General features: G+C 43.8%; 1 protein-coding gene across 1 annotated transcript in view; it reads right to left on the bottom strand.

Moving 5' to 3' along the window:
- The window catches only part of LOC143959353 (voltage-dependent T-type calcium channel subunit alpha-1I-like), a gene marked incomplete at its 5' end in the record, with an annotated part of 1,248,755 nt that overhangs the window by 1,036,200 nt on the left and 187,348 nt on the right, over positions 1-25,207 (bottom strand). Inside the window, one exon of the mRNA XM_077468015.1 lies at positions 5,214-5,323. Coding sequence (XP_077324141.1) covers positions 5,214-5,323 — 110 coding nt within the window. The remainder of the gene's footprint in view (positions 1-5,213; positions 5,324-25,207) is intronic.

The following is a 25,207-nucleotide window of genomic DNA, read 5'->3' as shown; positions in this document are numbered from 1 at the left end:
ATAAAAAAAAAAATTTATTTTTTTTTTATCATTTTTCTAAGGGTCACTATAACACATTTTTTATTTGTATCATTTTTTTCATAGATGCTTTGCTAGTACATATGTTTGGAATTTTTTGTTTTTGAATTGTGTCATCTAATTCGGTATTTTCAATTGCACGTCTCACTTACACATATACTTATTAGAGTTTGTTTTATATATTCATATATTTTTTAGATTCATATATATTTTTTTCACATGTAGTATTTGGAGTAGATTTTTATACTTTTCTTTTCCCAGCCGACAGATCGGTGGGTTTATCATAATGTGGCACTAATGCGATTTCAAGGAAAAGTCGCACTCAGTACAAGTTTTTCTATATTAATCTGGTGTTTTTTCACAGAATTTATATATGATTTGTTTAAGATCATACTAAGTTCTCAGGATAAGGTCCTAAATTATTACACTGCTTATTGTCACATTGGAGTCGCAGTAGGGAATCTGTGCGATTGTATGTCACCTCTGGAAGTAGCCTCTTGTATGTGTCTTTTTTTGGGCTTGGATTGAAATAAGGGGACTTTCCTTAGGGAGGCTTCATTTTTATTTAGGTACGATTACACATATGAATACTATTACTGGTATTTTTTCTTGGCATTTCTCATTTTCTCTTTTTCATTTGTTTCATCAATAAGAGTCAATATTTGTTTATGTTAAATAGGTAGCGCCAGTTACCCCGATTATTAGATTCTTTTTACTGGCAGAAGAACCCCTAGTGGGGATTTTCTTTTTGTGGGGGGCAGCAACCTATAATTATTTACACATAGAGTACCCATCCTGGATTTGTTGTTGTTTTTTTGTCTGTCCAGTACCCAGTGTTGACCAGCGCGGTTTTATCTTTATAATCAACACTCACCTAGGGACGACCGCCTTAAGAAGGCACATGAGCTGCCATTACCGAGCCCAGTGGGAGCAACGGAACCCACAAAGCCATACTCAAGGCTCTCACCATCCAGCTTTGTCTTCTACTTCCCCTTCTCCTCTCTCCTCCCAATTGTCCTCCACTCCACCTTCCATCATGCCGTGCTCAAGTTTTTCTGGAAAAAGGCAGGCTTCCGTGGGCTAAATGTTTGAGCATAAAAAAATGATGACCCTCTTGCCCAACGGCTGACTGCTGGCTTGTCAGAACTGATAGCCCGCCAACTACTACCATATAAACTGGTGGACTCGGAGGCCTTTTGAAAATTTGTGGCCATTGGAACACCACAATGGAAGGTCCCAGGAAGGAAGTATTTCTCACAGAAGGGCATCCCAGAGCTATATGGCCATGTTCAGCAGCAAGTGAATGTATCTCTGGCACACAGTGTCGGTGCCAAGATACATTTGACTACAGACACGTGGTCTAGCAAACACGGGCAGGGAAGGTATATAACTTTTACTGCCCACTGGGTGAACCTTCTGACGGCCGTCAAGCATGTAACCCATGGCACCCGTGTAGATTTGGTTTTACCGCCACGGATTGCATGCAGGCCTGGCTCTTCTTCTCCTCCTCCTACTCCATCCTCCTCCCTCTCCTCCTCGGCTGACTCCTCCTTTTCCGCTGCTGGCGCCTCTTCTGCTGCGCCGCCCAAGATCCCCAGAACCTATTCGACATGCCAGGTGAGACGTTGCCATGCTGTGCTGCGTCTGTTGTGCCTGGAAGCCAAGAGCCACACTGGCCCTGCACACCTTTCAGCTTTGCGTTCACAGGCAGATCAGTGGCTAACACTGCTCAATTTGACAGTTGGTAAAGTGGTGTGTGACAGTGGTGCCAATCTGCTTAGTGCATTGAAACAGGGCAAAATTACACACGTGCCATGCATGGCACACGTCTTAAACTTGGTCGTGCAGCGATTCGTTGTCAAATACCCTGGGGTCCAGGACATCTTACGACAGGCAAGGAAAATCTCGGCCCATTTCAGAAGATCTTACATGGCCATGGCTCGCCTTGCTGACATTCAGCGGTGACACAATCTGCCAGTCAGATGTCTTATTTGCGATTGCCCGACGCGATGGAACTTAACCTTCTATATGCTTGATAGGCTGCTCCAGCAGAAACGTGCAGTTAACGGCTACCTGTACAAACAGGTTCTGGGGAGCTTGGTTTTTTCACCGCACCAGTGGCTGCTCATGCGCGATGCATGCAGACTTCTGTGGCCATTTGATGAGATCACCAAACTGGTCAGTCGCAGCCATGGCACCATCAGTGACATCGTACCTTATGCCTTCTTTATGGAGCATGCATTGCGTCGTGTCATTGATCAAGCCGTGGAGGAGCAGGAGCAGGAAGATGAGGAAATCACAATGCTGGATGAATTCCCGGGGGGGGCTACTCTATCTGAGACAGGTCAACAACAGGAGTCTGAAGAGGAGTCAGAGGAGGATGGTGCCAGGGCGGATGAGGAGCAAGAAGAGCATGCTTTAAACCGTTCTGGGATCCCTGTTGTGCATGGATGGGGAGAGGAGAACGAGGAGGATGACATTATCCTGGATGATGAGCAGGAGCCAGGCCACCACACCGCTTCCAGTTTAGTGCAAATGGCCTTCATGCTCCAGTGTTTTAACAAGGACCCCCGTATAAAAAGCATAACGGTCAAGGACCAGTACTGGGTGGCAATGTACTTAGACTCCCGGTACAAACACAAAATGGCGGAAATGTTACCACCGTCACAGAGGGCTGTCAGAATGGAGCACTTCCAGGCCTTGCTTCGAGAAATGCTGCATTCTGCTTTTGTGTGCGCTGGCAGAGGAGGAATTCCCACTCCCAGAGAAAGAGTTGCGGGTACTAATCCAACAGCGCCTGCAAGAAGAGGGTGGTTTGAAGATGTGTTGGTGACTTCTGATATGAGGTTATTCTTTCAACCGACCCATCGACAGGTCTCATCCAGGTCCTGCATCAGGGAACGCATAGACAGACAGGTGTCCGACTACACCGGGTTAACGGCCGATGTGGACGCTCTGAGGAGTGATGAACCCCTGGACTACTGGGTGGGCAGGCTTGACCTCTGGCCAGAGCTTTCCCAATTTGCAATGGAACTGTTGGCTTGCCCCTCATCCAGTGTCCTGTCTGAAAGGACGTTCAGTGCAGCAGGGGGGATCATGACCGATAAGCGCACTCGCCTAGCTCATGACAGTGTTGACTACCTCACATTTATAAAAATGAATGAGGCATGGATCTCGGAGGAATTTAACACATGTGACCAGTAGACCATGTCTATGCATAACTCTATAAACAATTTATTTAATCTAGCACACGGACCTTTTTTATACCTTTGGCTCACTTCCTTGTACAAAAAAAGCACACCATACTATATGCCCGTACCCTCCTGTTTGAAGAGGTTGAGCTGTGTCATATTTTTGGGTGCCGCAGCGAGTTGCTGGTATCAGTGCTGGTGTCAGTGCTCTCTATCTTGGTGCTGGTGTGGTGTCACTGCTCTCTATCTCGATGCTGGTGTCAGTGCTCTCTATCCCGGTGCTGGTGTCAGTGCTCTCACGGTACTGGTGTCAGTGCTCTCTATCACAGTGCTGGTGTCAGTGTTCTCACGGTGCTGGTGTCAGTGCTCTCTATCATGGTGCTGGTGTCAGTGCTCTCTATCACGGTGCTGGTGTCAGTGCTCTCATGGTGCTGGTGTCAGAGCTCTCTATCATGGTGCTGGTGTCAGTGCTCTCTATCTTGGTGCTGGTGTCAGTGCTCTCTATCACGGTGCTGGTATCAGTGCTCTCTATCACGGTGCTGGTGTCAGTGCTATCTATCACGGTGCTGGTGTCAGTGCTCTCTATCATGGTGCTGGTGTCAGTGCTCTCTATCTCGGTGCTGGTGTCATTGCTCTCTATCACGGTGCTGGTGTCAGTGCTCTCTATCTCGGTGCTGGTGTCAGTGCTCTCTATCTCGGTGCTGATGTGGCCTCAGTGCTCTCTATCATGGTGCTGGTGTCAGTGCGCTCACAGTGCTGGTGTCAGTGCTCTCAATCATGGTGCTGGTGTCAGTGCTCTCTATCTCGGTGCTGGTGTCAGTGTTCAGTCTCTATCGCGGTGCTGGTTTCAGACAGTGAGGGAGATAGCAGCAGAGAAGCCAATCAGCAGGCAGTGCCAGCACCATGGCTGAGGATCAGCACTGGACTGGCACCTCCGGACCACCGCAGTGGAGCCCTGCATAGGTGGGGGTAAGGGCCGAGCAGAGGGAGGGGCTCAAGCACAGGTGGTTGGCACACTGGGACACTGGCACAGGACTGCGCTGCCCTGCCTGTGGCACTGATCATCTCCTGCACCCCCTTCATATCCTGCCCTGACCTTGCCTCTCCTCCATGGCCTTTATGCGCTCTTGAATTGTCAAAATTTCACAGATAAAAAAAGAATGCGTGTCGTTTTCGATCCCAGATTCACTTAATACATTTGTTATGTCAGTGTCCATGTTGTGGGACTATGTGTGCACAGCTAGTAAGTATTTTGTGGCTGAAAATATGACCTGGAGGTTTTTAAGGTTCGCCTGCCATTAGAGTCAATGGGGTCCGCCGCGTTCACGGTTCGAATTCGCGAAGCGTCACGTCGGAAGTTCATCCATCACTACTAGCAATCCTGTCACTGACAAAAACTTACCAGCTGCAGGGTCACAGCACGGCTGAGAGACACACACCTGCCTACATGTGTCACCCCATCACCTCAGACTTACATTCTGCTCCATTTGCATCAGAGTGACATGAGCTGATGGAAAAGTGACACATACAAGCTAGTATTGAGTTTCTTCCCTGCCCATTTTATTGATCCTGTTGACAGGGCCCTTCCCCTTCCTGAAAATATTGAATGATACTTATACTAAAAATACAATAACATTTTTATTATTGGACAAAAACAGAATTCCTGCTAAATCTAAAACTATTGAGAAATAAAGCCCTGTGTGTGAATGAGGTATTAGGGCTCATTCACAAGGGCACTGTGGCCTGCATAATGTGAATTAATGATTTGTTTATATGTTATAAAAGACCTGCGCTTTTGGTCAGGGGGCCAGCACTGAAGAGAATTTAGAACATTTTACTCCATATGCGTTGGCAATTTTAGCTCTTCTATTGATATTTATTCATCCATCACAATAGGTCTGCTTTATATTAATGTGGATTATACAGTTTCTTTAACAGTAACTACACATTTCCTTGAGAACTTTTAAAACATTTTAGATTACATTTGTCTCAGTGAATAGTTACCTGTCCTTGAAAAATCTTCGAAATCCAAATGCCACCAGTTTCAGCACAGCTTCAAGTACAAAGACTGTAGTAAACATGTAGTTGCAGTACTTCAGGGCAACTTCAAGGGACTGCAAAAAGAAAAATTAAGAAAAAGTATTAATTACTGTAAAGGGGGTCTGCATAAAAATCTGGTCTCCTTGTCAAATCTGTGTAGGGCTGACTTACTAAGGGGATTTGGCTTTTTAAATCTAGTTCATTGTAAACACATGTGTAGTAGGAGGAGTATGATTCTATGATTTAATCAAAAGCAGATTTACTGAATGAAGTGAAAGATTTTTATAACAGCTTACCTGTAAAATCCTTTTCTTGGAGTACATCATGGGACACAGCGCCATTGTTATTAACTTAAAGAGGTTGTAAAGCTTTGTTTTTTATTTTCTAAATAAGTTTCTTTAAGCTAGTGCATTGTTGGTTCACTTACCTTTTCCTTCGCTTTCCCTTCTAAATGTTTTTTTCTTTGTCTTATTTTCTCACTTCCTGTTTCTCCTCAGTAAACTTAACAACCTCATCCGAGCCGTGTTTAGTCAGCCAGAACAGATTATTGAACAGCTTACTGAGGAGGAACAGGAAGTGAGAAATTCAGACAAAGAAAACAAAGAAAAAAAAAACATTTAGAAGGGAAATCGAAGGAAAAGGTAAGTGAACCAACAATACACTAGCTTAAAGGATCCTATTTAGAAAATAAAAAACAAACCTTTACAACCCCTTCAATGGGTATATAGGCACCTTCAGGTGATGGACCCAATACAGCAATTTCACCACCCTATGTAACCCCTCTGCCTTCCAGGAGTACCTCAGTTTTTGTAGCAAAGCATTATATCTAAACGCCAAAAGAGGGGAGGTAGGTAAAATTAGTCTTATCAGATGGTGCTCGGGTGTGAGGAAGTTTAACGTTTTGGGTGAATGTGATTTCTTGCATGGAAGACAGAGCTGGTTTTGTGTTCACCTGTCTCCCATCCGAATACCCAGACTAGCAAACTTCTCAGAACTTTCATTTGTACCCTTTTGTCTGTACTAATACTTTGATGAGACTGATTTTGAATAATGTGTATATATAAAATGAAATTGTAAGAGCGAATGATGAGGGCTCCATTTGGAATCTTGAAAGAAGTAGAAAAGGATATGTGCCTCTCTGCCAAAAAGCAATTTCAGTTGACCCTTTGAATGAGATTAGGCCAATCTTTGTGATTGAAACACATCTGTGGGTATAGTGCTGTGTTTCCACTGGCACAACTCGAATGTCACATGATTTAGAGTGTGACTGTGATATGCAGCTTTAGTGCGACTGTGGTGTGGCTTTGAATGCGAGTTTGCTCTAGAGTCGCATCAGAGTGGTGCAGGTACCTTTTCAGAGTCACTGCAGCTTTGAGTCACATAGATTGTAACGGGTGCTATTGAAATCAATGGGCTGAGACTTATAATGCGACTTTGTGTCCAAAGTCGCATGACAAATTGCATCAGTAGAAACGGAGACTAAATCACACTGAATGAACTTGGGTATGAATCGTTCTTCTTTGCAATTACTAACTGGGGATTGTAAGCTTTGTAAGTAGACCTGGGAGCATTGGCTATACTGTAACAGATACAAATCATGTTGCAAATAAGTGTGCCTCAGTTAACTGCCTTCTGTACTCCAAGCATGCATATACTTTAATGATTATCCAAGTTTGCGCTAATCATTCTTAAGATAAGAAAAGTAATAGCCCTACTGTAAGCCATTTTTAGAATACTTTGAAAAAATCCATGGGGAAGATTGAACTAAACAGTTTGGGAAAATCTCCAGGCTGACTTGAAGGACTATCATCACGAGCAGGGAGAATATTGTTCTGACAAGTAGTGAAAAGCAGCAACGGTGACAGGGGGAGTACCTGCCAACCCAATAACGGTCCTGAGAGTAGCTACCTCTGGAGGAGAAACCTATAAAAGGTTGGGAAATCAGGTCAGGGTCCAAGTGTCCTTAAGGATGGGTAATCAAATCGCTTCAAAGAGGGGGTCTGAATGGGGTAAACCCTATCAAATGACCCCAAGGGAAGAGATGATAGATAAATATGGGCCCTGGGTTGTAAAAATTATTTGTGAATGGGATAGGTGGACAAAAACAAGTTTTTCTAATAAAGGTACATTTAAACTTAAAGTATGGGAAAATCTGTACCGTGCTCACCACAAAAAGATGACACGGCCATATGAAAAAGATACTTGGGCTATATGGATGCTTGGGGTGAATATGTAGTGCTAAGTGATCACACAGTGAGATATGTATGAATCACTAAATAATAAACACCCAAGAAAGGAAAAGGTTAGACAAATATTGGAAAAAATCAGTCCACACGTGAATGGGGGCTAGTCTATTTGCTAAAACTTTACCTAAAATGTTGATATCATTATTATAACTCCTCTCTAGGGATATAGAATTGGGTTTGAAGATCCATAAAAGAGAGGAAGACTAGGTGGTTAGTAAGGGACTTCAGAGTGGTAAGGGAGTGTTGTATCTGCCAGCTAAATGTTCTGGGGGAATCCAAAGCTGGGGGGGAATCTCCTATCTCCTAGAAATGAAGTCTGAGGGGTATTGGGGGATTGAAGCTTGAATTTTGAGTGATACAGGGACCATAGGTATAGGGACTGACCCACTATATTGTTTAAGGTACCCACTTCCATGGCTTTTAGGCCCTCCTGCCATAGTATAAAGAAAGGTCATATGGATTGTGTTTCAAACTGTAACCAGGGCACTCCATCAGGTGGGGAGTGCCATTGGGCCGTCTGGCCAAGTCTAGCTGAGATATAGTATAACCAGATATTGGGTAAGCCCAGTCCGCCCCACGCCATAGGTCTATATACAAGGTGCCTACCAAATCTGGGCCGTTTGTTACGCTACACGAAAGCGTTGATTTCTCTTTGTATTGTGACTAACGTTTGATGAGACACATAAATAGGGAGGGCCCTAAAAAAGTGCAATAGCTTCAGAAGAATTGACATTTTGATGGCTGCCACCCTGCCCAGTAGGGAAATGTGAAAAGAGGACCATAACCTGGGCGGCACAGTGGTGTAGTGGTTAGCACTCTCACCTAGCAGTAAGAAGGGTTGCTGGTTCAAATCCCAACCACGACACTACCTGCCTGGAGTTTGCATGTTCTCTCTGTGCCTGCATGGGTTTCCCCTGGGTACTCCACAATCCAAAGACATGAAGGTAGGTTAATTGGCTTCTGTCCAAAATTGGCCCTAGTATATGAATGGGGACCTTGGATTGTGGGCTCATTGAGTGTAGGGACCAATGTGCAATGCACGGGGATAGGGACAATTGTAGACACTCACTCACGTTGAACTAGATGGACTGGTGTCTTTATTCAACCTTACTAACTATGAAACTATGAAATCTAAGCCATTGTCTGACCATAGAAAATGCCTGTGGGTAGTTGGCATTGTACAATGCTTTCAGAGATGGAGCTAATCGAATGCCTAGGTATTGTAAAGTGGAGCTAGATAGGGAAAGGCCAAATGAGTTTCTAAGGTTTGTAATTACCTGTTGGGGAAGGCTGAACATTTTGATAAATTAACTCCCAGGTCTGAATAAACCTGAAAGGCCTGTAATGTGGTTAGTAGGTTGGGCGAGATAATTGGATCTGGTAAAAAACTAAGACATTGTCGGCGTATAGGCTTATCTTATATTCACCTTCGCCTTTAATGTAGCCTTTGATATTAATGTTAGATATGACCACCCTGGCCAAGGACTCTATGGCCAGGGCGAACATCAAAGGGGACAGAGGGCAGCCCTGATGGGTGCCCCTTCCATGGGGAAAGTATTCAGAGGAGCAGCCTGGTAATTTAACTCTGGTCTGGGGGTGGTAGTAAAGTGCTTTATATCAATTTACAAATTTGCCAGCGAATCCAAATTTTGTTAAGACCTGGTCTAAGTAGGGCCATAAGACACTATCAAAGACCTTATGTATGTCTAAGCCTAGGATTAGGACTTTTCGGGAAAAGAGGTCTGCATCTTGGATGATGTTTGCTGCCAATCTGATGTTGTCTGTAATTTGTCTATTAGGGATAAAACCGGTTTGCTCAGGGCCTATCAGGGAGGTGATTATGGGGGCTAGTCTATTTGCTAAAATTTTACCTAAAATATTGATATCATTATTAAGCACAGAAATTGGTCTAAAGTTCTGGGGGAGAGCGTGGTCTTTATTAGATTTGGGAATTAGTGCCATGTTAGGTGAAAAGCATGTCTGCTGAGAGTTTGTGGCCTTGAAAGGTGTGGTTAATTGCTTTGTTAAATTTTGGGGTCAGTAGGTGTGCAAATTTTTTATAATAAAAGGAGGTGAATCTGTCTGGGCCAGGGGCAGTGGAAGGCTTAAGGGTTTTGGTGATAAGGGAGATTTCCTGCTCCGTGCAGGGGGCATTTAAGGTGTTTACTTGTTGCTCTGTACGTTTTGTGAGCTGTAGAGAATCAAGCCACTGGAACATCCCTTCCATGGGGGGGACTTAGGGGAGGATAGTAAAGTCTGGTAGAAGGATGTAAAAATCTGTAAAACATCCTTGGAGTGAGTAACAAGATGGCCAGAGCTATTCCTAAGTTTATATACATGGGTGAGTTGAAGAGATTGATGTAGCTTTCGTGAGAACGTTCCTGATGCTGAATTGCTATGTAATAAAAACTTTGCTTTGGACCATCGTAGTGATTTTTCTGTGCTTTTGGAGAGGATAGTGTCCAGTTCAATTATTTTTTGTTCAATTTGAGATAAAATAGGAGATTGGGAATGGGCGTGTATGTGGTACAGTTTATTTAATTCTTGAGTAAGGGATCTAATATTGGCAAATTTTTGTCTTTTTTTGCTGACTGCTATTTCAATTAGGTGACCACGCAAAACGGGTTTAGAACAGAAATGGGTCTCTTGTAAAAGGATTATGTCCGCACCCATGTGTTTGTAAAATTTAAAGGCTTTTCTCCTCTTCTGAGGGGAATTAAAGCCCCTCACGTTATGCAAGACGATGTGAAGACCCATTGCGGTCCATTATCTGTACTGAAATTAAGGTGCAATGTGTGATAGCGATGTGTTATTCTCTTTTCTTTTTTTTATAGAAAAAAAAAGAAATAAAAAAGATGTCTAAAGCCAGGGGATATCAAATAGACAACCAGTTCTGAAGCCACATAGCTTAATAGATATATAGTACAAGGGACAGGCCAGGCAACCATTCTTCCAAACTTAAGACTGAGCGATATGGTAGAAACTAACAGCAAAACAGAGTAAGATGAAACTTTACAAACTACTTCTGGTCTGGAGGTAAGCTCCATCCAGACCAACTTAATTATATTTGTTGGACTAATGCGTCCAAAATACCACAAGCTCCAAAATAGAACCCTCTATCCAGAGGGAAAGTCAAATGGGGGAGGGAGAACACATCCAGGTCCTCTCCTATTTAGGATATTTGAGTGGGAATAAAGATGCGGAGCAAATGTGGGGGGGGGGGGGGATACCACAAAGCAGGCAGACAGTGTACTTCCAGGGATTTGGAGACAGACCCTTAATGTACTAGGACATGCCATGATAGGTAAGGCAAAAAAACAAAAAACAAAACAAAGGGGGGGGGGGGTGTATATGGGGGGAGGGGTATGGGGGGTAGGAGAGAGAAAAAAGAAAAAAAAATTAAATGGGGGGGGAGGGGATTTTGAATTTGGAAAGGTACCAATAGGTCAAGTCTTGCGGACTGCGAGATGTCTCTTGTGAAGATGGTCTAAATACTGTCCCTCAAATCAAGCCAAAGTTCACCAGCTGCAGCCTTGTTGACTTCAGATCTCTGGTTGCGTGTGCAGTCTGCGGGATCTGTGGTCTCTCTACGGTGAAGGTGTAGCCCAGATCAGGGATGGCCGTGGGGTAGCACGGAGTCTCCCGACTTGTTGTGGTTCCAGGAGGCCCAGTTTAATCAGGACTTCTTTGCCTTCTTTAATGGTAGTAGCAATATAAATAGTGCCATTATGGGGTATAATTAGCCCCATCTATAGCGGAATTGTGCAGACTGGAGGACCGATGTTATCTCCCTCATCCTCCTGCGTTTCTCTAATGTTGCTGGGGATATATCTGGGTATACATATTACCGTCCAGCATAATGCGGGAAGAATTGTGTGAGGTTTTGAGGATTTCCTCTTCAGGTAGTCTTTCAGGCACATAACTATATTTCTGGGAGGGTTTTCAGGGGGACGCTTGGGTCTGAGTGCCCTGTGAAGGTGATCACATGTAAAAGACTCCTCTGGCAGCTCTGGTAGGAGAGAGTGAAACAACCTTTTAATGGTGTCCGGCAGGTCGTTGACCGTCTCTGGGACTCCACGGACCCTGATATTGTTCCTCCTGTTGCGGTTGTCCAGATCCTCCATGTGATTCTGGAGCTGGACAACCGCATTGGCCAGTGCCTCATGGTCTCTTCGTAGGTCAGTGTAGGCTAAGTGAAGCTCGTCGTGTTTCACCTCCAGGAGATCTATGCGACTTCCTAACGAGCCAATCTCCTGAGAGAGAGTATTAGTCGTCTTGTGGAGCTCTGCCTGAAATTTCCTTGCCAGTCTATCATACATAGCCGCCAAACTGTCCTCCAAGTCAGCCTTTGTCAGTTGCGTAGTCTGCTCACCTTGTGACGGCAAGACGAAAGCAGAGGTGTTTGTCTCCGGCAGCGGTGACTTGGACTGAGCGCCATTTTGGGACATACTGGCCTGCTCACGAGCCTGCAACAAGTAGTTTGTGAGTGACCTCTGCGCATTGTTTTTTGCTTGTTTTTTTTTTTGTCGGCATGCACGAATGGTCCCTCGGGAGGGGAAGCTTACATAGGGTGCAGGATTAGCGCGATAAGCTGCCGGGGAGTCCTCCTATGTCTGCGTAGTCCTCGGAGCTCCTTCTCCTAGATTCTTTCCTGTTCCACGCCACGCATGCGTCCCTGTCATATTCCTATCTTTAATTACTTTAAGTAATCGTACCAGTCCGTTAGCTGATAATGTTCTTCTAGATCTTTAAAAGTAAATGTATTAGTCTTCTGGAACGTTTGTTTGAATATCAGGGATGAGCTATGAATGGTAAGGTTTTCTGCCTGACTCTGTTTTTAAGAGTTCAGTGGGTCCTATAGGATGGTTTCCTCAAAAATACAAGTACCATATTTCACAAAGTATCCCTGGACATCCAGGTCTTATGTCTTAATGTCATTCTACCTCCCCTAGTATGCCTACTGCTTTAATCTGAGCCACGTGAGCAGGTGTGGTGAACCCAGGAACCTGGCAATAGCAGGCAGTGTTGACTATCCCTACCATCAAGGGCCATGGATGATACTGGCTGTTGATCAGACTCTGTACCCTGTGGGATCCCACTTTACTCATCCAATTACACCCCTTATAAGCATTTAGTCTTAATGGCCAAACCTCTGCTCTTGTCCAGCATTCCTTCAATATCTGTACACTGACATACTCCTTTTTTTGTATTCATGCAGGACTGTCAGGAGGCCCCCCCTAACCACGACTGGAAGACAACCAAGTAATTTCTTGAGACAAATGTGCCACGAATAAGACTCTCCTTAACTTTCCTTCACCATGCTGAAAAGTGCTATCTCACGGTCCGATCCAATCATTACACCATATTCCCAAGTTACAGGACTAGATATGCCAGGATCCCACCATCAATGTTGAAGTTCCGCTCTTCCAAGGCAGGGGGGGGGGGATGAAACATTGCAGTACAGGCACTCATGGTTCAGATGTGAAGTCTCAAAGGCACCAGGATTGCTTTGCTGTCTACCTCAATGGGTTCCGGGGTGTTCAAGAAAGGACGAGGAGGCCTCAGTGGTGGTGGGGAAGGGTCAGGGCTTCTGGACTGTTGTGGGTGGGTACAGGATCATTGAGGGAGGGCATAAAATCTAGAATGAACTTCGGGGGGACTGTGGTGGAGATTTGGGCCCGGAAGGTGATGGGCTTTATTATTAATGTGACTTACAGTGATTTTTCAATGACTCCATAGTTACAGAACATGTTTGGAATCAACAGAGACATTTTACCTTGCTGTGGAATTTTATCTGACCATTTGGTAGCACAATAATGACACTTCAAAGGAGGTGGGAGGTGGGAAGGGGGCATTAATAACCTGGTCATAAATTGGTAGCTGGTAAGAGAGCACCCCACCCCCATTTACTCAATGTAGCAGTTTTAGCATATGGAAGGAGGGGGGGGGGGGGGTTTACAGGTGTGTATGTAATGGAACATAGATCACTGGCCTTTCTCTTCGGCTCACGGTCTAGATGACAGATGGTCACATAAGGGCTGTCTAGGTAATGTATCATCTTATGTCTCTTTTCTCTGTAACTTTTTCTATCCTAGGTTTGTCTTAATAACTTGATAGCATGTGTATGTCAATTGTAACCAAAACCCCTTTTTGCATTAACTATCTTTGGAAACAATGGCAACACAGCATTTATAACATCTCTATACTATATTTGGTAATCTCTGATTATTCTAACCTTTGTTTTCTTTATAAATAAATGTGATTGTTATTCTTTTTACACAGTTATCATTCCTTATTGATTTCATGGGTTGATTCATGTAGATAAAAGGTTTTTATGACACTTATGTTATGTATATCATTAAGTATATAAGTGAGGTAGGTAAAAATAGCCTTATCAGCTGTTATAAAAATCCTATTTTCCTTATCGTACATTATGGGACAAAAAAACATAATTATTAACTTAATGGGATGTCCCATAGCAATGCTATTTGAGGGGAGGGAGAGACAACCCACAGGGCACCCCCAGACTTGAGGACCTATACCTATACTGCTGCCTGTGGTACACTGCGCCTGAAGGCGATATCCTCATGCCTCCTTACATCCATTGGTGAATGAATGTACTGAAGACCAAGGCCTTACAGATCTGAGCCATGGAGGCCTGGTGACGCACTGCCCAAGAAGCACTAACCGACCTGGTAGAGTGCGCCTTGACTTGAAAAGGGGGAATCTTATTCCTTAAATCATAAGTCTTAATTAGAACTTGCCCAATCCACTTAGCGACAGTGGATTTTGACACTGCCTGTCCTTTCATAGGACCGTCTGGCAGAATAAATAAGACATTGGTCTTTCAAATCTGAGCAATCGTCTTTAAATATACTTTGACCGCTCTCACCACATCAAGACAATGTAGTGACTTTTCTTCCCTGGATTATGGTTTTGGAAAATACGATGGCAGGACCATATCTTGGCACAGATGAAAACCTGAGACCACTTTTGGCAAAAGATCTGGGCGAGGGTGTAACACCACTCTGTCCTCATGAAGAATCAAGTATGGCTCTTTACAAGAAACAGCAGCCAATTCCGAAACCCTTCTTGCTGAGGATATAGCAACCAAGATCACTTGCTTGCTTGTCAGAAGGACTAAGGGAATATGCTGTATCAGTTCAAATGTCTGTTTTCTTTTTAACACTGACAAAACTAAGTTCAAGTCCCAAGGGCTGAAAGGTGATCTAACTGGCGGATTAATCCGCATCACTCCTTGCATAAAACCCCAGACTAAAGAATGTGTAGCAAGTGGTTTTTGAAATAAGACCGATAAAGCTGAGACTTGGCCTTTAATAGTACCCAAGGCCAACTTCATCTCTACCCCTAATTGAAAGGCAAGAATTCTGCCTATGATATATCTCTGAGGGTGCCAACCCTTGGAGTCACACCAGGAAACATAAGCCCTCCGATACTCTATAACATAGTTCTGGAAGCTGGCTTCCTTGCATTAAATTAAGGTAGAGATAACTGACCCGGAAAGCTTACATTTCCTCAGAATGTGGGTTTCAATAGTCAAGCCGTTAAATTTAGCATTCATAAGGTAGGATGGAATATTGGGCCTTGTGAGAGTAGGTCTGGCCATAGTGGAAGGGACCATGGATCCCCCACCGCCATCTTTACGATTTTTGCAAAGCATGACCTTCTGGGCCATGCTTGTGCTACCAGAATTACTGGCTTTCTTTCCAGCTTGATCCTGCAAAGAAGTCGAGGCAGCAACCGAACAAGGGAAAATGCTTAGATCAGTAAGAACTGATCCCATGGGGTCACCAATGCATCTGTTTCACATGCGAGTGGATCCCTTGTCCTGGACACAATGTTGACTAACTTCATGTTGAATCTGGATGCTAGAAGATCTATGTCCGGAGTTCCCCATCTTTGGCAAACAGCCCAAAAAATGTTGGGTGAAGGAACCATTCCCCCGGGAATAACTGCTGGCGACTCAGGTAGTCCGCCTGCCAATTCTCTACTCTCAGAATGAAGACTGCCGACAGGCACAGAACATTCCTTTCTGCCCAAGTTAGAATATGGTTCACTTCTGTCTGCTCTGCAAGACTCTTGGTGCCCCCTTGGTGATTGATATAGGCCACCACTGTGGCATTGTCAGATTGAATCTTGACAGGACAATCCCATCACCTGGAAGTCTAGGCCTTCAGAGCCAGATGCAATTCCCGAATCTCTAGGATATTGATGGGCAAGGCTCTTTCAGTTCTTGACTACTGTTCCTGGATGGTTGTCTTGTCTATTACTGCTCCCCAGCCTTTTCCTTTCAGCAGATTCTGGTTCCAGATAACTGGTTTTCCTTTCAGCAGATTCTGTGTTAGTAACCCCCAATTGAGGCTTTGGGACACCCCTGGGGACAGCCGCTAACGAACGATAACGATAATTCACTATCTGCAGCATCTTCTCTATCGTCCCTCTTGTCAAGAGGGTCGAGTAGACAAAAGACCTCCCGTAAATCAAAGAGAAATTCCCAGGGGGGGTCACAGGAGAAAATACCTAAAAAGCGGATCACAGACCTCTAAATTCAAGCTGGCTTTGCTAGCCCACACCCTGGGTCAGGAAAAATAGAAAGGGGCATAATCCCTCTACAATCGACTGCTAATGATGCCCTACCTGGGAATGGAGGTCTGTCCTCAGTTTTAACTGAGGACAATTTTTTTGTGAAACCGATCGAAAATGGCAAGGCCTGATACAAACCCTGGGGGAATTCCCCACCAGCCTGAATGTGGTACATTTATCGTCCTATAGCCTCAATGAATTTGAAACATCTGTCTTGCGTAGGGGGTTAAGCTTTTGTCCCAATCAGGACATAGACAGATTTGAAGCCACGAAAGACATACAATTATTCGCCCGAAAATTGATCTTAAAACAACTATATTCTAGGGATCAGCCAAAACAATCAAGGTTTCAAACACAAGAGCTTATGGCTCTAGACAACTTGATATCTATTCTCAACGAGAACGAACCACCTGACCTCATCGATCAGCTAGATTTGGAACATCTATTGGGCAGATTCGATCAATCGGACTTGCCTAGTTTTTCTTCCAAACCATTCAAGAAAAAATCCGACAAATTCCTGGCGTTGAACATTAATCCTAACGTTCTGGCCTTTGTCAGACTAATGTGTGGTGCAGTTTGAAAAATTCCCATCATTTCGAAGGAAAAAAACAATCTTAATTCCAGTGAACATGAGGCTCTCAAATCGACGAATCCCTCAATTATTATAAAATCTTCTGACAAGGGAGAGAATATTGTCGTAATGGACAATGCTCAGTACGAAACAATGTGTTATAACATACTCTCTAACAAACAATGGTACTATAAGATCGCCTCATCCAAGATTGAAAAATACAATCGGAAGTTCTATACATTTATAGACGTGTCATATGCAGCCAATATACTCACTCGATCTGAATATGACTACGTTAGGACAGCTCTGCCACATACCCCTACTTTCTATGCTCTGCCCAAGCTCCACAAGGACCTACTTCACCCCACGGGTAGACCCATCATCTCTGGGAACGGGTCGTTGACAGAGAACCTTAGCAAATTTTTTGACAGCCATTTGCGACCGTACGTGCTCAAAATGCCCAGTTACACTCGGGATACTCTACACTTGCTACAGATGTTGGAGGATATTTCCATTCCTCCAGGATCGTTTTTGGTAGCCCTAGACGTGGAGGCCCTCTATAGTTCGATACCGAACGATAGGGGGCTTTCTTGCATCCGGCATGTGTTCATGCACGATGGGAAGCTAGGTGAAAGAAGGATCGCCTTTTTGATCGATGCTCTGGATTTTATTTTAAATCACAACCATTTTCTGTTCCGTGGTGACCATTTCCTCCAGGTACAGGGGGTTGCGATGGGGACGTCGTGTGCCCCATCGTATGCCAACCTGTACCTGGGGGAATGGGAAAATATGCTCGCAACCTCAGATCATCTACGTCCATTTATGAAGAAGGTGATAATATGGCGTTGATACATTTACGACATTTTTATGGTCTGGAACGATACGCTGGATTGTCTCCGGGAGTTCGTCAACCAGTTGAACAATAATGAATTCAATTTGGCATTCACCATGACACATGATGAAAATAAAATTACATTCTTAGATCTGACCATTCATCGACAATCAGATGGATCTTTGGCCAATTTGTTATTTCGTAAACCGACATCAGGCAATTCTATCCTGAATGCCACCAGCTTTCACCCACAGCCCCTTATTCGGTCGATCCCATATAGTCAATACCTATGCCTCAGGAGAAATTGCACTGATGACGAGGTCTTTCAAAAAGAGGCCAACGCATTAAGGGATAGACTCCTGACGCGTGGGTATACCAAAAAATGCTTGAAGTAGGCCTTTCAACGAGCTAAGGCCAAAAATAGACAGGAACTCATCCATCATCCCCAATCTAAACAAAATCGCACCACTCCAATTAGAATTATAACTGAATTTTCCAATCAACACAAAAGTTTACAAAATATCATACAACGGTATTGGCATGTTTTAAAAATGGACCCCGCTATAGGTCCCTTTGTCTCGGATCAACCTTCATTTACTTTCAGAAGGGCCAAATCGATTGGCAACAGTCTTGTGTCCAGTGAATATTTGGGTGGGGGGGGCAAACAAGATCCGTGTAAACGCATGGGAACTTTTAGGTGTGGGTGCTGCCCTTATTGTCAATTTATGAAGATTGGAATAAAACCCTCTTGCAGGCTGAACAGAGATGGATTTATCACCTCCAGGCCACCAAACCCCCTGGCCTCAATGACGCAATCTCATTCCGACCCTTTCTTGTGGGATTCACCTCTGGTGGGTCGGAGTGGGACCGTGTTGAGGCCAACATGTCACAATTTTGTTAGACGCAGCTTATGATCGTCTGAATGATGGGGCTGGTTGACCAGTTGGTTTGCTCTGTATATATCCCTTTGATGGGTTTAAGAACAGGCAGGTGTCTCTGCAATAATATGGTGGCAGTCTTCCATTAGATATCTCCACACAACTTAATTGCATGAACCGTGTGGAAATTGATGGGTCTATGATGGTCTTATGCACTTTATGTGATGTTCCAAGTTTGATGCATTGATCTCTACTGTTTTTCATATTTATATATTGTCAGAGTTATATTTTATGATGACATGTAATGTTAATATAAATATTATTTGATTCTTTTATTTAAAAAAATCCTTTTTTTTTCTACTCCCCTGCATTGTTCCTTTCCCCCAACCCTGGTGGAGTGGTCTCTGCCCCCCCCCCCCGGGATCTGGTTTTGCTGTCGACATGTGGACAAATGTATGGGCACTTTGATCAGCACTCCCTGGGCTGTGCTCTCAGCGCACGGGGGCCACGGGGTCACTGTTTGCTTTGAATCCTTGTGGCCTCCATATTTCTGATCATCCGGACAGCGTGACTTCAGCTCTCAATATACAGGTATACAGTCCACTCTCTCCTTGTGCTATTTGCTTTGGAACTATCGGGGGGATTTGATTATATGGTCCATATACACTGACCCTACAGTGGTGTGAAAAAGTGTTTGCCCCCTTCCTCATTTCCTGTTCCTTTGCATGTTTGTCACACTTAAGTGTTTCGGAACATCAAACCAATTTAAACAATAGTCAAGGACAACACAAGTAAACACAAAATGCAATTTGTAAATGAAGGTGTTTATTATTAAAGGTGAAAAAAAAAAAAACATCATGGCCCTGTGTGAAAAAGTGATTGCCCCCCTTGTTAAAACATACTATAACTGTGGTTGTCCACACCTGAGTTCAATTTCTCTAGCCACACCCAGGCCTGATTATTGCCACACCTATTCACAATCAAGGCATCACTTAAATAGGAGCTGCTTGACACAGTAAGGTCCACCAGAAGATCCTTAAAAGCTACACATCATGCCGAGACCCAAAGAAATTCAGGAACAATTGAGAAAGAAAGTAATTGAGATCTATCAGTCTGGAAAGGGTTATAAAGCCATTTCCAAAGCTTTGGGAATCCAGCGAACCACAGTGAGAGCCATTATCCACAAATGGCGAAGACATGGAACAGTGGTGAACCTTCCCAGGAGTGGCCGGCCGCCCAAAATTACCCCAAGAGCGCAGCGACGACTCATCCAAGAGGTCACAAAAGACCCCACAACAACGTCCAAGGAACTGCAGGCCTCACTTGCCTCAGTTAAGGTCAGCGTTCATGCCTCCACCATCAGGAAAAGACTGGGCAAAAATGGCCTGCATGGCAGAGTTCCAAGGAGAAAACCACTGCTGAGCAAAAAGAACATCAAAGCTCGTCTCAATTTCTCCACAACACATCTTGATGATCCCCAAGACTTTTGGGACAACATTCTGTGGACCGATGAGACAAAAGTGGAACTCTTTGGAAGGTGTGTGTCCAAGTATATCTGGCGTAGAAGGAACACTGCATTTCATAAAAAGAACATTATACCAACAGTAAAATATGGTGGTGGTAGTGTGATGGTCTGGGGCTGTTTTGCTGCTTCAGGACCTGGAAGACTTGCCATGATAAAAGGAACTATGAATTCTGCTGTCTACCAAGAGATCCTGAAGGAGAATGTCCGACCATCTGTTCGTGTACTCAAGCTGAAACAAACTTGGGTTCTGCAGCAGGACAATGATCCTAAACACACCAGCAAGTCCACCACCGAATGGCTGAAGAAAAACAAAATGAAGACTTTGGAGTGGCCTAGCCAAAGTCCTGACCTGAATCCTATTGAGATGTTGTGGTATGACCTTAAAAAGGCCGTTCATGCTCGAAAACCCTCTAATGTAACTGAATTAGGACAATTCTGCAAAGATGAGTGGGCCAAAATTCCTCCAGGACGCTGTAAAAGCCTCATTGCACGTTATCACAAACGCTTGGTTGCAGTTGTTGCTGCTAAGGGTGGCCCAACCAGTTATTAGGTTTAGGGGGCAATCACTTTTTCACACAGGGCCATGATGGTTTGGATTTTTTTTCACCTTTAATAATAAACACCTTCATTTACAAATTGCATTTTGTGTTTACTTGTGTTGTCCTTGACTATTGTTTAAATTGGTTTGATGTTCCGAAACACTTAAGTGTGACAAACATGCAAAGGAACAGGAAATGAGGAAGGGGGCAAACACTTTTTCACACCACTGTATATAAGGACATGGATATAGTGGGAAATCCCTGCAATATTATAATCATATACCATTGTTGTACTATGATGGGGATTTTTCAGGCCTCTATTTTCTAATATATATATTTTTATGCTTTCCCCTGCACTAACCCTCTACAGGGACATGGCTATAGTGGGAAATCCCTGCAATATTAAATCATATACCAATGTTGTACTATGATGAGGATTTTTTCTGGACTCTATTTTCTAATATATGTCTTTTTACGTTTTCCCTTGTGTTCCTTCCTCTCTCTGTATTTGCTAGTTTTGTGGACACCTCTGGAGACCATTATCTTCACTTTTGGGAAGGATAGCTGAATCAAGCACCTTTGTGTGAGGAATTTTGATAGGTATGGCATTCGGGTATAACCATTTATGTAGTCACATGGCTGACAAGTCTGGATTGGTAACTTTTCCAATCAAAGTTTATGTCTCTGATGGGCTGTGTTTTGATTTTTTCTTCTTGACCATAGAACCGCCTGGCCATACCACAATTATCTACAGGGTGGGATTTGCGCCCCTTGAGTACAATTCGTTTTGTCTGTTTTTACTGTGCACCTCCGGCCGCCATTGGTGGGTTGCGGTCTGGGTCCTGTTCGGCAGACATCTCTCCACCAGGTTTTAGCAATTTGGATGCCCTATGAATAGCAACGCACAACAATATCTGGGTATATTATGTTATAATCTAATTTGTTTCTTTATCACAAATTGTACCTATATTAGTATATTGTTTATTTATTACCTATGGTATTTTTCTTTTTTGTAATGTCCATAGATGGGAATGTAATGCATCATGAGCCCCCGAGGAAAAGGTTTAATACTTTTGAACAACCTTGAAACGCGTCGGGCCTCTGTTGGTTTCAGCATTGTTCTGTGATCGGCAACGTGTGTGCCTTCATCCCCATTATGCTGCTCTAGAAACACTGGAATTTGTTGTACTCTCTATCAATCATTGTGCATCCGCATATGTATATTGTTTTGTACTATGTAATAAAAAAATTTTTTTAACTTCTTTTTGCTAATAATTTTTGAGACGACTGCCTAAACTAAAGTCCCAATCGAGGAAAAAATTGGTTTTGTGTCTAATGTATTAGGGATGTGGGCAGTCAGTCTCTTTCCACACAGTTTTATGCACGTCTATTCCCCATTGGAAAGTCTAAAGCTTGGATCGTTTTGTTCCAAGCAGATAGAATACCTTTTTTTAACAGTCTTGAATGGAACTGGGCATAGAGAAATGCTTCAAATGAAGCCACCATTTTTCCTAACAACCTCACACAAAGGCAAATGGAGGGATCTCCTTTTGACCTGACCATGCGCACCAACTCTCTTATGGAGTTGATTTTTGTAATGTTGAGATTCCAACCCAGACTTTTCAGGTAATTGGTTGTAATGCGTACACTTTGCTCCAAACGAGCCACCGATTGGTCTATTAGCATTAGATCGTCTAGGTATGCCAAGACTGTTATGCCCTGTGCCCTTAACCTGGCTAGAGGTGGGGCCAGTACTTTTGTGAACACCCGGGGGGCTGTGGCTAGCCCAAAGGGCAGGGCTACAAACTGAATGTGCTGCTTTTCTACTTTGAACCACAGAAACCTTTGGTGAGCGGGAAATATAGGGACATGCAGATATGCATTCCTGATGTCGATAGATGGCAGAAGTTCTCCTCATTGTAGGATAGAAGCTACTGACCTGATCGACTCCATGCGAAAGGAGCGGATCTTCAGGAACTGATTTAGATTCTTTAGATCTAGAATGGGTCTGACATCTCCATTCGGTTTTGGTACCATAAAGGGGTTTGAATAAAACCCCAAACCTTCTGTGGGGATTTGTATGATCACCCCCTGAGCTAGTAATCGCTCAAACCCAAATAGTCGATCCACATGAAAAGGGAAACTAGTCAGAAGCCTTTTGATAGGTTCTTCGGCTGACCAATTTTATAACCACGGGGTCCTATGCATGTGTACTAGCACAAGCGTAAGGCGGGACGGCTGGTGAATATAATCTTTCATGGCGTCTATGGCAAAATATAGTGCCTTTGATAGTTCTGCCAAATCGTGGACCTGTTGTGCAGGGATCTCTTTAAGGGCCTGTCTAAACTAGTCCCTTAGTGACTAACAGATGCCCATTGCCACAACTGCAGGCTGAGTAACTGCAACTGCCAAAGAAAAAGAGTATTTTAACAGAAATTCCAATCTTTTATCAGTTGAATCTTTAAGCATTTGTGCATTGTCTACTGGACAAGTTAGACTATTATTCACACTGGAAATATCAGCGCCAACTACTGGTACCTTCCATCTTTTGGAGAATTTATCCTCCATGGGATAGAGTGCTGTGAATTTCTTTGGAGGCAGAAAATGCTTATCTGGGTTATCCCGTTCATTACAAATAAGCTTTTCTGATAATGCATGTGCAGGAACGCATGAAAAGGCTGTGAAGGTTTTAAGGAACCTAAAGAAGAAACAGAACTGTCAGCTGACTCTGCTAGAGGTAGCTTGAAAGAGGCACAAACCATCTCTGTAAAGCCTTGTACACACGGTCGGAGAATCTGTCGGAATACGTCTTATCGGACCGTGTCATCAGATAATCCGACTGTGTGTGGTATGCATCCGACTGATTCCATCCGAATCTCCGTCCGACCCAATTTTCCAACATGTTGGAAATATTTCCCGACCAACTGGGCCGGTCGGACCTAATCCGATCATGTGTAGAGCATTTTCATCGGACCAAGTGCCACGCACGCTCACATTCAAATTCCGACACGGAAGCGCTCGTTCAGGTAAAACTACTGCTCGTAAGCGATATAGCACATTCGTCACGCTGCAATGTTAAAAAATCATTCATCAAGCACATTCTCTTGTTCTTTACAATGCTGCAAGAACCAACTTCTTTTGATGCTCATAGTCACACACACTTCTCCCGAACGGATTTCATTACTCTTTTTTAAACATTTCAGCAATACAATTTTAGTTTGCGTCTACACAATGTTTGATTTTATTTTTTATTTTTGGGATGTTTTTTTGGGGGGGAGGGGGATTCCCTAAAAATCTCCTTTAAAGACACTGCTCATTTCTCCTTATTTTTTTTATTTTTTGGGGGGGGGGGGTGTAAACTTACAACAACAACATTATAGAGAGTCCCGCAGAAAGAGAGAAAAGAATTAGCGCAGGGACGGCATGACAGGTGTGGACAGCACAGTCATGCTATTGGGAAAGAAAAATGTGTCCCCTTTAAGAAAAGGGGAGTGGCCGGAGCAGGGGAGGCACTTGGGTTAGGAAGCTAGGAGGAAGGAGGGGGAGTGACATCAGCAGTGAGCGACGGTGGACAAGATTCCCACCCACCCTCCCAAGTATGGTTCATTATAGTAGGGGCGGTAAGGAAAGCCTGTGGCAGTGGTTGGGTCTTTGGAGGAGGAGAATATGGATGTTATATGCATATATAACATGGTTGGTACCCATCTGTGGTATGGGGTTAACATGGTTGGTACCCATCTGTGGTATGGGGTTAACATGGTTGGTACCCATCTGTGGTATGGGGTTAACATGGTTGGTACCCATCTTGTAGTATGGGGTTAACAGGGTTGGTACCCATTTGTGGTATGGGATTAACATGGTGGTACCCATCTGTGGATGGGGTTATCAGGTACCTTCCGGTTAATGAGGGGTTAACCTGGAAGGGGTAAAAGGTAGGTCACTGCGAAAGTTGAGTACCGTCTCCGGGTCAGGGGGGCTTGCGACTGGAGGCCTAAAGTTAAAAGAAGTTTGTCGCAGTGACCAGTGATGTGTGTTACCCTCGAATACCCCAAGAGGACATAAATTGGGTTAAGATTTATTTAAAAATGTTATTTAAGTTTAAAGTAATTGTTAATAAAAGGCTGTCAAGGCCATTTACTCCAAAAATCTTGTCATGTCATTTGTGAGGGGGTTTGGAGGGTTTGGGATATTATGTGTAACGGGTGGCTTAACCGACTGTGGATTAAGTCCTTCACATGTCATGTATTTTTTATATTTTCTTTTTCTTTTTTAATCTACAGGAGGTTGTTTAGTGTTGGTACCCCTTGTTCTTTATTTCACTTTGTATTTTGTAAATGTACCTGCCTGCTCACAAATAAACTGTACTTTTGGAAGGAAAACACATTACACAAGTATTTCATTAAACAAAAATTAAATGTATTTTGTTTGCTCGAAAATACAACTAGGAACGCAGCACTGGAGAAACTTCTTAACTTTGGTGCAGCCTTTGGCCCCCAGGGCAGACATGACTAAATGAGATATAAAAAAATTGGTGGCCTGAGGAGTACATATCTCAGGGAGAGAAGTCTGCTCCCGAAGTCCTAGAGAGCAGGAAATTCAGATGCCATTTCTGTCCCCAGGATGGTGATCTTGAAGAGGCTGCATCTTCTGGCACACCAGACTCAACCCAGGCCATCACTCTCTGGTCTTCCTTTGTGACTTCCCACCAGGCATCCTTCCAGGCTGTGGCTGGGCTCCTGTAGCTGGGGCAGGAGGAGAAGGAG

Source organism: Lithobates pipiens, unplaced genomic scaffold (assembly GCF_037356315.1).
Source record: "Lithobates pipiens isolate NorthernLeopardFrog02 unplaced genomic scaffold, aLitPip1_a1.2 Scaffold_71, whole genome shotgun sequence".
In the NCBI taxonomy this organism is placed as follows: domain Eukaryota; kingdom Metazoa; phylum Chordata; class Amphibia; order Anura; family Ranidae; genus Lithobates; species Lithobates pipiens.
This window is presented reverse-complemented; position numbering and strand designations above follow the sequence as displayed.